Genomic DNA, 13,398 nt, shown 5'->3' on the forward strand with positions numbered 1-13,398 from the left:
ATCCCCATATTCAAATTTAACCGTCATGTCACTTCCATTACTTTGAATAGGATTATTGTGTTCAAAAGTAATTTCAGCTTCATTTTCAGTTACTTTTTCCTTATCTATATTATTCATTGCTGGATGGAAAGTATCAACTTCTGGATTCAAATCACATGTATTTTCTAAAGGTACCTTTGCCATGTAGCTATTGGAAGAATTAACTAGGTTTGGTGGGAATTCATGATACAAATCTGTGAATGGTTTCAAAACCTTTATATTTTCTTCTTTAGCAACAATAACCTTTAGGGAATAGAAATTATGTTTCTCTATATCTGTCACTAACTCCTGCTTGAGTTTTTGTGACTCTTTCTTTCTTTTTCTTTTGCATAATTCAATCCCATATCCCAATATAAATTGAAAAAAGTTCTCTAAGAAAGATTTGATATCATATAAACTTTTTTCCTTAACTCGTTCCTAACCATATCTGAGTACTTGGGTTTGGCTCCAGTTTTTATAGCCTGTTGCATTTCATGCAAATCTGGAGCTTCCTATGAGGACTTTAATTTGCAATATGAACAACAAGTGGACTTCTTGTACCTAGTTTGTGAATTTTGTGTGTTCTTATTGTTAATCTCATGTTTCTTCTTTAAAAAGCAATTTCTAATCAAGTGACCCTTCTTGTGACAAAAGAAACATTCCCTAGTTTCTCTCTGCATTTTTTCCATGTAACTAGGTTTCTTGTAACTAGATGTTGTGTATGTCTTAACTGTGTTTAGTCTCTTGATTTCTTCAGTCTCCTTTTGTTTAAGATTATTCTCTGTCATTTGTAACTTTTCTTTTAGGTCTTGGACTTGTTTACTTTGTTCTGAGTTATTCTCATGCAAGTAAGTCGCTATCTCACACAGTTCTATCAGGGTGACCGAGTCATACTTAGGGAAATAGTGCTTGAAAAAAATTTTCAAATTAGGTGTGCCATCCCTTAGAAATTGTCTATGGACATGGCTTGCAGACTCTTCACTATCAGCTTCTATTCCCAAAATTGAATCTGCCATCTCTGACAGATGGTCTATGTATGTGGCAGGATATTCCCCTTTATTCTGCAAGATCTTGTCAAACCTAGCCCATGCATTAGGTTTTGAACAGCATTGTTTTATGGCATGAAGTAAGTTCTCCCTGCCTTTTCTTAGGTAGGACATGCAAGTAGGGTTAGCAAAGTCCATATCTACCCTTTGCTCCACAATTGGCCAGTTAGTTAAATTGTTATCAGATCTTGTCTTCTCTAAGAACTGTCTCTGTTCATGGGGGCTGAACAGTTCTGATAGTAGAAACTCTGCATCTTCAAAATCAGGATCAAAGATCCTGAAAGCATGTTTCAACTCCTTTTGAGATTTGAAAGGATTTTCTACAAATTTTGGGAAGTGTCTCTTTATGGATTCAAGTTCCTGTGGGGTGAATTGTCTATGGGCTTTGGAGTGTAATACACCAGCATTACTGGATAATTTAGTGATCTCTTTTAGTGGACAGATTTTTTTCAGGTTCATTGTCACCTTCATTTTGCCCATTGTCCTTGCCCACAACCTGATCTAGCCCTTTTTCCTTAATCAATTGCTCAAACACAGCCTTAATCATGCTTTCCAGGTTGTTATCAATAGCCAATATCTTTTCTGCCTTAAGGGGAATCATGAATCTAAAGATCTTCTTTACTTGGAGCAGAGTTTGAAGGACAGCCATAAAGAGTACATACACTTGAGCCAGGACCTGCCAGAGTATAGGGTCTGTTTGGAATGGCAACTGCAAAACAGACCTTGTTATGTTGCCTAAATAATCAATAGATTCCATTATCATATGGGTCATTCTGCTGTACAATATGTGGTAGACGCAGAAACAAGCAATGATAGCCACAATCACAACTCCACAAATAACTTGTCTAAACATTGTTTCTTTCTTTCTTTCCTACTCTGCCTTTCAAAGGATTGTGGGGTTCAGTCAATCTCGTGGTGACACTTGTATTAGAATAGATAATTTCTGGTAGTGGTAAAGGATATACTCTGACTGTGACTAGAGAGATTCTAGGGGAAACCTGAGGGTGCCTAGTTATAATGTAGATAGAATTACTTCTGAGAGATAGAGAAATGCTACTAGAAAGAGATATTCTAGGGTTGCCTATTGATCATTACTGATGGCTAATTGATTAATATTTTTCCTACCCTCCTCCTCCCTCAATTCCTTCACCACTCTTCTTCTGAAGCCTTTGGCTTCGCCCCTTCCCCCTGAGTGAACTCTGAGGCTTATGAGGAAACACTCTTTTCTCTTCCTTTCTCAAGTAAGGAGATTTATTGGGAACAACAAGATGGAGGACTGAGGTAAGATGAGGTGAGAGGGATAGGGTTATCCCTAGTCTATAAGGAGGGATAGATGGATTTTTGGAAATGTCAGTCTTGTCACAACTGTGACACAAGGTCTATCAGGGAGATGGAGGACAATTGATTTTCTTCTGTCTTCTTCTAATCATCCCAGTATATAATGATCAATCACCAACATCAGCCACACCAAAGCCTCAGCCTCGGTCAGAAAAAAGCCAGTCTCTCTCTTGGACAGAAACCAAGGCAGTCTCCTCTTGGTCAGAAGCCAAGGCAATCTCCCAGTTTATCTCCTGGCCAGTCTCCAAATGACTTTCCTGGGAACATTCTATTTGAAATGTTCTTTCTTGACTGACATCTGAGGTCCTTTATTCTCTGTCTTGCATGCATGAAATTCTCTCTTCCTTCATGCCTCTTCCACATTGATTTGATCTGATCATAGGACAAGAAGGAGAGCATTGTATATTGACAAGGGAAATATAGGTTGGGGTCTAGCTAAATAGATGAATTTGTATTTTAGCCAAGTGGCAATAAGGAGCCCCTGAATTTATTGAGTAATAATGATGTGACCAGATATGAGCTTAAAGAAAATCATTTTGGCAGCTGTGTATAAGACGGATTGGAGTGAGAAGAGATTTGTGGTAGAGGCTTTTGCAGTTACCTAATGAGATCCATTGAGGGCTTAAATTAATGTGGAGGTTGCATGAATAGAGAGAAGAGCTCTGAAATATAGAATCTTGTAGAGATAGAAATAACCGGAATTGGCAACTGACTGGAAATTGAGTTGATAGAGAGTGAGGAATTGAAGATAATGCTGAGGTTAAAAACCTGAGAGACTAGAAGATCAGGAGTTCTTAACTAAGATGAAGGAAAGGGGATTTATGAACTTGTTAAATTTTTTAAATAACTACATTCCAATATAGTTGGTTTCCTTTGTAATCCTATGTATTTTATTTTATACATTAAAGACATTATTTTAGGGACGGCTAGGTTAGCACAGTGGATAAAGTGCCAGGCCTGGAGTTGGGAAGACATGGGTTCAAATCTGAGCTCAGACACTTCCTAGTTGTGGCTCTGGACAAATTATTTAACCCCAGTTGCCTTGCCCGTGCCACTCTTTTCTTAAAATTGATACTAAGACAGAAGGTAAGTAGTTAAAAACAAACAGTATTTTGAGAAAAGGTCCATAGACTACCAGACTGTTAAAGAGATACCTTACACAAATAAAATTTTAAGAACTTCTACGTCAGACAGAAATAAAGAGGCCTGTAAGAGGAATGGGTTATGGACTGAAAAGTAATTCTATTTTGAACATGTTGAGAAATTCTCAACAGTCCAATGGTGATGTGCCACTGAAGATCAGGGAAAAGAAGAATGAGTCAGTGAAAACTCAGAGAGGAGTCAGTGTCTAAAAGGAAAGTGTTTATCAATTTTAAAAGATTAGAGAGTTCAAGTGGAATTATAGCTACAAAAAAGATCATCAGATTTGGCAATTAAGAGATCATTGGTAATTTTGAAGAAAGCGATGAGATCAGAAGCAAAAGTGCCAAAGGTAGATAGGAGTGAGCAGGAGTAAAAAAAAACAAACAAACAAACAGGCAACAAGTATAGACAGCTTTTTCTAGGTTTTGGGCTAAGAAAAGGGGAAGAGACATAGGATGAGATCTTAAGGGGACAGTGAAAACTAGCAGGTGGATTTTTTTTTTTAAGGATGGAGAGATGAATATATTTAAAAGCAATAGGGAAGAACCAGTAGATAGGTGGAGGATGAAGATTAAAGTGAGTACAGGAACAGGCAGAAGGAATGATTGACAGAGGAGTACTAATGCAGTTGGGAGAATACAGGATCATGTGAAGAACTGACTGTGGCAATGGAAAGGGCCACCTTATCAGAGTGTGGAAAAAAAGGAGGAGAAAATGAGCAAGTTTTAAATGGTGTTTGAGATGAAGAAAATGGGAGGATGGAAAGTTTATAGGGAATAGCTTCAGTTTTCTCCATGAAATAAAAGGTAAGGTCCTTAGCTTAGAGATAGTTGGGATGGGGAAATGTGGGAGGCTTGAGAAGAGAAGGTTTGGAATAGTTTTTGTGGGAAGTGACATAAAGAATCTGTTTTGGAGGAATAAAATAGAATGTAGCTATGAAATATGTGTGTAAGATAGCTGATGGGGGAAAAATTCTATCTAAAAAGTGTTGTGCACTATTATTTCCTAGGTAATAGGAATAATACTCAGATAGTTTGAATATTCCATCAATACAAGTTATAAATACCTAGATGGCTACATACAGACATACATGCACATATATCTACATGTAGTCATATTTTTATGTGCAACATATGGGCATGTTTATCATTTTGATGACTAATAAGTATTGTCCATATTTTACTTTTGCAGAATATCTATAATATTTTCTTTCACGATGGAAAAAGGGAAAGGGGAGTTCTTTGTGTAAATGAGTCCTTTTGAACTTTTTTGTTTCTGTCTTTTCATTTTGAAGGCAGAAAATCTGGAGTGTTGATTGTAAAGATTATAGAGATGCATGAGGAATGCACAATGCAGATCGCCATCTGTGAGTTGTTAGAGATGACTCCTGCTGACAGCTCTTCTAAAGATGCTGTCCTGGAACCTGGGACCCAACTCAAGGTTCTGTTCACAAAGGAAACTGCAGTTTACCTGAAGGGAAGTCCACAGGATATCATCCATATCTATCCTCCTTGGTAAGTACAAAGAGTTGGTTCTAGTAACTAGTTAGTAACTTTTGTCTCCTACAAAAAGACATTTTTATCTGGAACATTTTTGTCATATTATTACAGAGAAGTCTTCTGCAGAAGGGAGTCAGGTTTTGTCTTATGGTTTATGTAACAGAAATGATGAACTGTCTTTGGCGGCTTATTAGTGTTTCTGGCAGGCAGATTAGTGCCTGAAGGGGAAAAAAAATCAAGATTTCTTCTTTCTAATTGTTGTTACAAGAACTGAATGCTTTTGTTTTGTTTTTGTTTGTTCTTGTTTGTTTTTCAAAATTGTTCTAAGAAAAGCCTTAGTGAATAATATAATTGATTAATATAAATGATATTAAGTCAGGGAATTTGTAATATAATTATGAGTGTAGTTTTCTCAAAAGCACTGAATATTCTTTATAGGATAGTAATTTAAAAAATTTTTACTCTTTTTTTGGTTTTGCTACAATCTTGTTGTTTATCATGAAGTATTTTCCCCTTTAAAAAAAACCTCTTTTTTCCTGCCCTGCTCTACTCTTCCCTACCCCAAGTTAAATTATTAAATCTTTACCAACAAGAAAGAAAAACATTTTAGGAAAGTCCACCAAGACAGTCACTACATCTGACAACATATACCATGTTACATATTTGAATTCCCTGCCTTCCCACTTAAATAAAAAGGCATATATCTTTAGAATATCTACAGAACCAGAATTGTTCACTATAATTCATCTGGTTTTTATTCTATGCATTATTATAGGTCAACACATATATTATTATTTTGGTTTTATTTTATTTTCTCTGTAATACGTTTACATGTTTCTTTGCATTTCTAATATTCATAACTTTTGGGGCATAATCCTATTTTATGACATTTATATATTAATTTTGTCAGCCATTGCCCAAACGGTGGACATTCGTTTTATTTTTCAGTCTTTTTTGTCTTTAGTTTTGATTTTGCTATATGTGCTATTATTTTGTTATCTTTTTTCCTATCATGGATCTGAGACACAAGTTCAGTAGTGGGATTCTTGGGCCAAAGGATATGAACACTTCAGTTGTTTAAAAAACTTTATTTTTTAAATTCTAAATTGTTTCAACTGAGTGAGATATAGAGACTGATGTCCCAAATGAACTTCCATTAACCACATCTATGAAAGTATCTCTTATTGTTCACAACTTTTTTTAATGGTTTGACCTTTTATATTTAGGTTTAATATCTATTTGGAGTTTGTTGTTGTATATGGTATAAATGGTCTCAACCATTTCATGGATCTACACAGCCCTTCCTGTGATTACTATCTCCATTTTTTTATAGACTTTGCCAATATGTAAAAATTAAAATTAATCATCAATAATTAAATATTACATTTAAAAGATTTATTAATGATCATTAGAAGTAAAGGAATAAATAGGTAACAAAATTTTAAAAAACACCACATGACTATGACTAATCAGCCTGTTCAAAATTCCCACTTACCACTGACAGGAAGCCAAAGAGTCCAGGACCAGCCACCCCACTGCCTAATATCCCCTGTCTACAGGAAGTACCTAACAACAAAAAGTCAGTGGGCTTCTGGGAAATGTAGTTTTGAGGGTAACAGATTTCCAATTATACAAATCTGATAAATATTAGATAACCTATATAAAGCTCATAATTTTTTAAATTTGTGTTATCTTTTTATCATTATTTGGAAATTTTATATGGCTGTTGATCATTTGTATTTTTTCAAATAGTTCATCAGAGAACTTTTTGTTTAAAGCTTTTGACCACTGGAGAATGGATTTTGAACTAATATACAGTCAAATTCCTGTGTATCTTAGATACCAGACTCATATGTATTTAATGCAAAAGTCCTCCCCCATAGTTTCAGGCACAATTATGCAAAAGCTGTTTAATTTTTATGTAACTGACAGTTCATTTTTTCTGTCTGATTATCTTTATTTAGTTAAGAATTACCCCCCTTAGGGCTGGGACTAATGGTACTACTGGGTTGGCTGAATTGTATAGATTACTGAAGTATGGGATTTCTGACCCGCTAAAGGGGTCAAGTATATTGGGTATTTACATTAAACTTAGTACCATTATTGGTGAGCCTCTGGAAGTGTGGGGTCATCAGGCTGCCAGAAAGGAAAAGGAGAAGGTTGGGGACAGCATTGGGACCATGAATTGTTGCTCACAAACTGTTTTCTAATTTCATAGCAGTTTCTGTAGTTTGTGTTATTATGTCCATCAAATATAGGACTACTATTGTGTTTGATTTAGTTTGCTTCACTAATCTACTTTTCTGGTTTTTTAACTGGTACCAATTGGTCCAGGGGATAATTGCTTTATTATTGCATTTGAGATCTGATAATTTTATGCCCAGTCCACTCCTGACTTAAAAACAATTTTTTCCCATTGATTTTTAGACTTTGTTCCTCCTAATGAATTTTGTCTAATTCATAAAGTAATTTAAACTAGATAATCACTTTTTATTACATTGGTTTGTCTAGCCATGTATGGTGAATTTCTCTCCCAATATTTGTTTTTTTATTTTTGTAAAGAATGTTTCATACCTATATTTCTATAAATATTATGTATCTTTTTGTAGATTAATAGCTGACTGTGGTCATTTTGAGTGAAGATTCTCTATCATTTTCTCTTGGTTTTACAGTAAGATCATATAGAAAAGTTATTGATTTTTATGAATTTATTTTGTATCTTGCTATTTTACTGACGTGATTAATTGCCTCAGATTCTTTACTGATTCCTTGCAGTTTTCTGAATAAGCCATCATATCTACAAAAAGAAATTTAAATTTCTCTTTCACTTTATTGCTATAGCTCGAATTTCTAGAATGACTTAAGCTCTGGAATGGTAATTTTTTTTATAGGAGAGAAATACTCAGTCAATGCACATAGAAATAAGCTCTCATTTTTATAATATTCAGTTAGTATTTTCACTGGCATCCTCTCTCCTCCACCCCACTCCTCCAGTTGCCTTTTAGAGTCACAGGATTTTAGAGGTAGGAAATACTTTAAAGTTTATAACTCAAACATCCCACCCAATAACATCCCACCCAATGTAGGAATGAATCCTCTCTATGATATCTCTGACATCTCATCACCTAGCTTTAGCTTAAATGCATTCTATTTTTAGTAGCTCTCATTACTAGAAAGTTCATATTTATATTCCATTTGCACATGATTCTTTTCCCTGGAGGCACACAGAATATATAGATTCTGTTTTCCACCAGACAACTCTTTCAGTAATTGAAGACTACCATTAAATCCTCCAGTGTAGTCTCCTTCTCAGGATAAGTCATTCCAATTCTTTACGTGTCTTTATTACAGAGAGTCAGTTGTCACAGTGGACAGACCATTGGACCTGGAATCAGAAAAGTCAGAATTCAAATCCTTCCTTAGACATACTTTCTGTATTGTCCTGGGCAAGTCACTTTCCCTCTGACTGCCTCAGTTTCATCATCTGTAAAATGAGAATCAAATGAGATATTTTCTAAGCACTTTGGAAAGGTTTTATAAAGCTGGCTTTTATTATTTTTGTAACAGTTTTCAGATTCCCTACTATCTTAATTTCCCTTTTCTAGTTGCTTTTTTTTTAAGGAAATAATAAATTGAATCTTAGAACTGTTATATAACTTGGTATCAATTCTAAGATGGAAGGTATGGATTTTTAAAAAAAGAATAAATTGAATTTGAAATTAACTAGATTCCTTAAGGCTCAGTCAGTGAATATAATATATGAATATAGACATTTAAGAAATTAAAAGACTAAAAACAAGTAGCTTCCATTTTCCAGGCTGAAATCTACTTTGGTGTAGATTAAGGTATAATTCAGTCATGGAAAGCACATTTCATTTTATCTGAAGTATACAGTATTGATGGGGCAAGAGTTCCAAGTTTTTCCTTCAGGATCAATTGACAATTTTAGTTCAAATAAAGGTAGGAAGCCAGTGACTGAAAAGCATATCTGACAGCTGGTATTCAGATATTCTTATTATAGTAGAAAGCCTCAAGTTGGATTCTTAACAAGTGTCAACTTAAAAGTTACTTCTATTCCAAACCCCTCCCCCCAAATTACTAATGCTTTTAAGGGGCTGTCTCTCTTCTTTTACTTACTGTTCAGAAGAATAGTTAAACATTAACTTTAGTTAATAGAACATTAAATTAGTGATTATAAATTAATTTAAATGGTTTTAATAAATTAAAATAAAAGGTAATTATAAGTTAATTAAATAAATGATAAATAAGTGTTCATTAGTATACAGATAGTAAATCTGGTTTTTCCATATGCATTGTCCTATTACTCTTTATGTACTGTACAGTTAATTTGAATTGCCTATTCCTCAGTGTCATCCTGCCTTCTCTTTCAAAGTTCCAACTTCACAGTAGCTGTGAAGACCATCATGTACTTTCTTTTCATTTTTACCTGTTTAAAGTTATCTTCCATAAGACCCTGCACAGCTATTCTCCAGTCCATGAAGACTTACCTTATATATCCCTTCAAATCTTCTCATCATACAGTGGATCTCTTCTTTGCTTTCATCACATTTTATCTTGTATAATTCTTCCCTATATATCTGTTATATTTCCCCATTTCTTTATGTATGTACTTCTCAAAGAAGGGACTGTGTCTTCTTTCAATTTTTTTTGGTGTTCTCTTAAGAACTAACTTTAATCTATAGCCCTTTTTGTTGTTCAGTGGTTTCAGTCATTTCTGTTATATCATTTGGGGGGGGTTTTGGCAAAGATTCTGGAATAATATGCCATTTTCTTCTCCAGCTCATTTTACAGATGAGTAAACTAAGGTGTAATAGAGATCAAAGGCAGGTGACTGGGAATTTTGTTTGACCCAGTCAGGCAAAAGATCTCGTCAAAGGTAGGAACAAAAATGGCTGCTCTCGGCCTTGGACCAGTATGTATCCAATCTGACTGCTTTTCAAAGTAACAAGGTTTATTGTAAAGTTGTAAATTGAAGATGGGGTTAGGAATGTGGGTTGAAAGGTTTCCCTATGACTAATAAAATGATCTTATTACCTACCAGTCTGACCTTGCTTTAAAGTCTCTTTGGTCCTAAGCAAAGCTGAGGCTACACTGAATTCTCTATCTGCCTAAGGAACTTCCCTTCTATTCTAATCTATTTGTGGACCAAAACCCATAGAACAAAAATGAAGCCAGGTATCAGGAGTGATTAAGTCTATCCCAGGTGAGGCCAGTGCGCCCACTAAAGCAGTTCAATCAACTCCTGTTGAGATTTGGTCTTCTCAGGGTAACAGCAGAGTCAGAAGCTTTAACAGTCTTCAGGATGTTGTTAAATATCTTTCTGGAACAATTTTCTGTTCACAGAAGGTTGGAGCTAGGTCCTGGAGAATGTTTCTGTCTCCAGAGTATGGATCCAACTCCCTTGGCTGGTCATTGGTTTCTCAGGATTCCCATGCTCTAAAAGGGTTTGCTCTTGCTTCTCCTGGTTCAACTGCATTCCTTGTCACTCTACTTGCACTCTTGTTTCCTTTCCAAAATCTCCCCTTCACAAATGCAAACAAGAGTTAAGTGACTTGCCCAGCTAGCATCTGAGACCAGATTTAAACTCATGAAGATGTCTTCCTGATTTGAAGTCCCTGAGTGCTCTATCCACTGTGCTGCCTGAATGCCCCCCTTAACCCTGAGGGTACACTTACTATGTTAATTGAATTGAACCTTTATTTTAATAGGATTATAGATCTAGAGCTTGAGGGCATTTTAGAAGCCATCTAGTTCAGCCTTGGTTTTGGAAGTGAAGAAAAGGTCATACAGGTAAAAAACATTAAAGATGGGATTTGAGATTAAGTCTTTTCATTTCATCGAGTTAGTATTTTTTTACTATGTTGTAGTTTAATAAATATTTCTAAAGGAAAGAAAGACAGGATAGGAATTTCTAACGATGTCAAGTCAGATTGGATGATACTACATTTAATATATCCTCTCTTCATTTTCCAACTCTTTTGTTTCCTAAAATATCTTAATGTTTTGGAATTGGGATATGTCTGCACGTTAATTCAGAATTCTTTGTCTTTGCCCAAATCTTAAATGAAGTTAGTCTGGATGCCACTTAAAAATAGCTCTCTGTTTCTTAAAAATTGAGGAGTGGATTTTTGTAAACTACATGAAATTGGGAACTTGGCATAGAGCAATAAGTATTTCTTCCCCTTAGGCCATCTCCTCTTTCCCCACCAGAGAAGAGGTTCTAAATTGTTCCCTTAAAATGGGGATTGTTTATAAAACCAACAGCTTTAAAATACCTCCTTCTTATACTTAATAGCAATAATAACAATAAAACTTTATATTTTGAATTATAGTTTTTTTCTCCTGAGAACTTCAAAGTTAATTGTGGACCTTATTTAATAAATCTTTACTAAATCTCTGGGAAACAAAATGTGATATCCCTTTGGCTAGTGGAGAAGTCAACGTTTAGATTTTGAATGTGACTTGCTTAGAATTACTATAACATTACTTGCATTATACAGTATAAATTGGTATCTAGAATAGTAAGCACCTTGTAAAAAGGAAAATGCTATAGTGGTTCTACATTTAAATTGATCCAAAAGGAATATTTTGGCAATTTGTTCCTTGGGCAGGAAGCAAAAGATCCCTTAAAAAGTGGGAAGAAAATTACTTTCCCAGACCCAAACATTATTTATCCCATATAAGGGTATGGCATGAAGAAGAAACTTAATTAGTTTTATAGTTTTATACTTATGAGAACCTGAATTATTGTAGCATATTGTTTTTAGGAGCTGGTTTAAGCCATGGGACCAAACCATTCGGTTCAACTCCTTCAATAATAATATTATTATTAATGGTGATAATAATAAAATAGCTATTTTTGTGGTGCTTTAAGGTTTGCCACGCAATTAAAAATATTATTTAATTTTATCCTCACAACAACCCAGGGAGGTAGGCACAATAATTATTCTCATTATAGAGAAAAGGAAACTGAGACAGAGGACCAGCAACTTGCTGAGGGTCCCATAGCTAGTAAGTATCTGAAACCAAATTTGAAATCAGATCTTTCTGACTCTAGGACCAAGACTTCATCTATTATACAACCAATTCATTCAGTTTGGAATTCTTTTGGTCTCAGATGTATTTCAGTACCTTAATGATATGTGCTGTCATCATGTGAGTGACAGCTATAGATTATAACCCCATAGAACTTTTTTAGAACTAATGGCCAGCAGTCATCCATTACCACCCAGCAGCCAACTTATGGACAAAGATGTTCCAATGTCCCATCATCTAGTGAGGGCCGCTATGTGGTACAGTGGATAGAATGTTGATTCTGGATTCAGGAAGAGCCATTTTCCTGACTTCAGATCTGGACTCAGACACTAGCTGTGGGACCCTGGGTAAGTCACTTAGCCATGTTTGCCTTAATTTCCTCATCTTTAAAATAAGCTGGAGAAGGAAATGGCAAACTCAGTATCTTTTCCAAGAAAGCTCCAAATGGAGTCACAAAGAGTTAGACACAACTAAAACAACTGAACCACAAATTCCCTAATGGCCAATTATCTGTTAATGAGCTTTACTAATCTAAACATTTACTTACTAGATAAATCAGGTTAAACCTGAGGACCTAATAAAGTCTAGACCCTTTTTACCAGGATTGGAATTGAACTATAGTGTAAGTCCTATTCTTCAAAGAAAATGAATTGGGTTATTACATTTTTATCAAAACATTTATGAGAGGAAGACTTTTAAGTTATCTCTATTATTAAGTACAGTGATAATAATTCTCTAGGGATTGAAGAGAGAAGTTTACACTGACAATAATTGTTCTAAAGGGTTTCACTTGAACCTTATTTTGAGTGGACAAAACTGCCAAAACTTTGGCTTCTTTTCTTTAAAAAAAAAAAAGTTGTTATTTAAGCATGGGCAAGTTATAAAAAGTATCTGAAAACAGAGGTGTTATGTAAATTATGAGTTTTCTGTTTTTTAATATATAATTTATTTGAGGATTTATACCACAGTTCAAAAACAAAGGAAAATAAATATAAAATGCTATGTTAAACTAAGACTGGGGTTTAAGTTAAATCAACAAATCAAGAAAAGCCATAGCAAAAATGGCTTTTTCAATCCTTAAATTAACCCTAACTACTTGAGACTCTGGTAGGGTAGAACTTTACCAAAATTTTTGGAATAACATTCAGTGATTGTGATAAAAGAAATGACCTTTTTGGTAAACTTTTAATACTTTAAGTCAGAGGCAACATTGCAAAATAGCTGGAGTACAGGCTATAGAAGCAGGAAGACATGGGTTCAAATCTTCTGATGCTAGCTTTGCAATCCTGAGCAAAATT

At 34.8% G+C, this 13,398-nt stretch overlaps 1 protein-coding gene across 2 annotated transcripts in view; it reads left to right on the top strand.

Moving 5' to 3' along the window:
* Positions 1 to 13,398, top strand: part of SPIDR (scaffold protein involved in DNA repair) — a 627,114-nt gene that overhangs the window by 221,871 nt on the left and 391,845 nt on the right. For both annotated transcript variants that reach the window (XM_016431530.2, XM_056823886.1), the window contains one exon: positions 4,840 to 5,059. In XM_016431530.2, the coding sequence (XP_016287016.2) occupies positions 4,840 to 5,059 (220 nt within the window). The remainder of the gene's footprint in view (positions 1 to 4,839; positions 5,060 to 13,398) is intronic.

Source organism: Monodelphis domestica, chromosome 3, assembly GCF_027887165.1.
Source record: "Monodelphis domestica isolate mMonDom1 chromosome 3, mMonDom1.pri, whole genome shotgun sequence".
Classification (NCBI taxonomy): Eukaryota; Metazoa; Chordata; class Mammalia; order Didelphimorphia; family Didelphidae; genus Monodelphis; species Monodelphis domestica.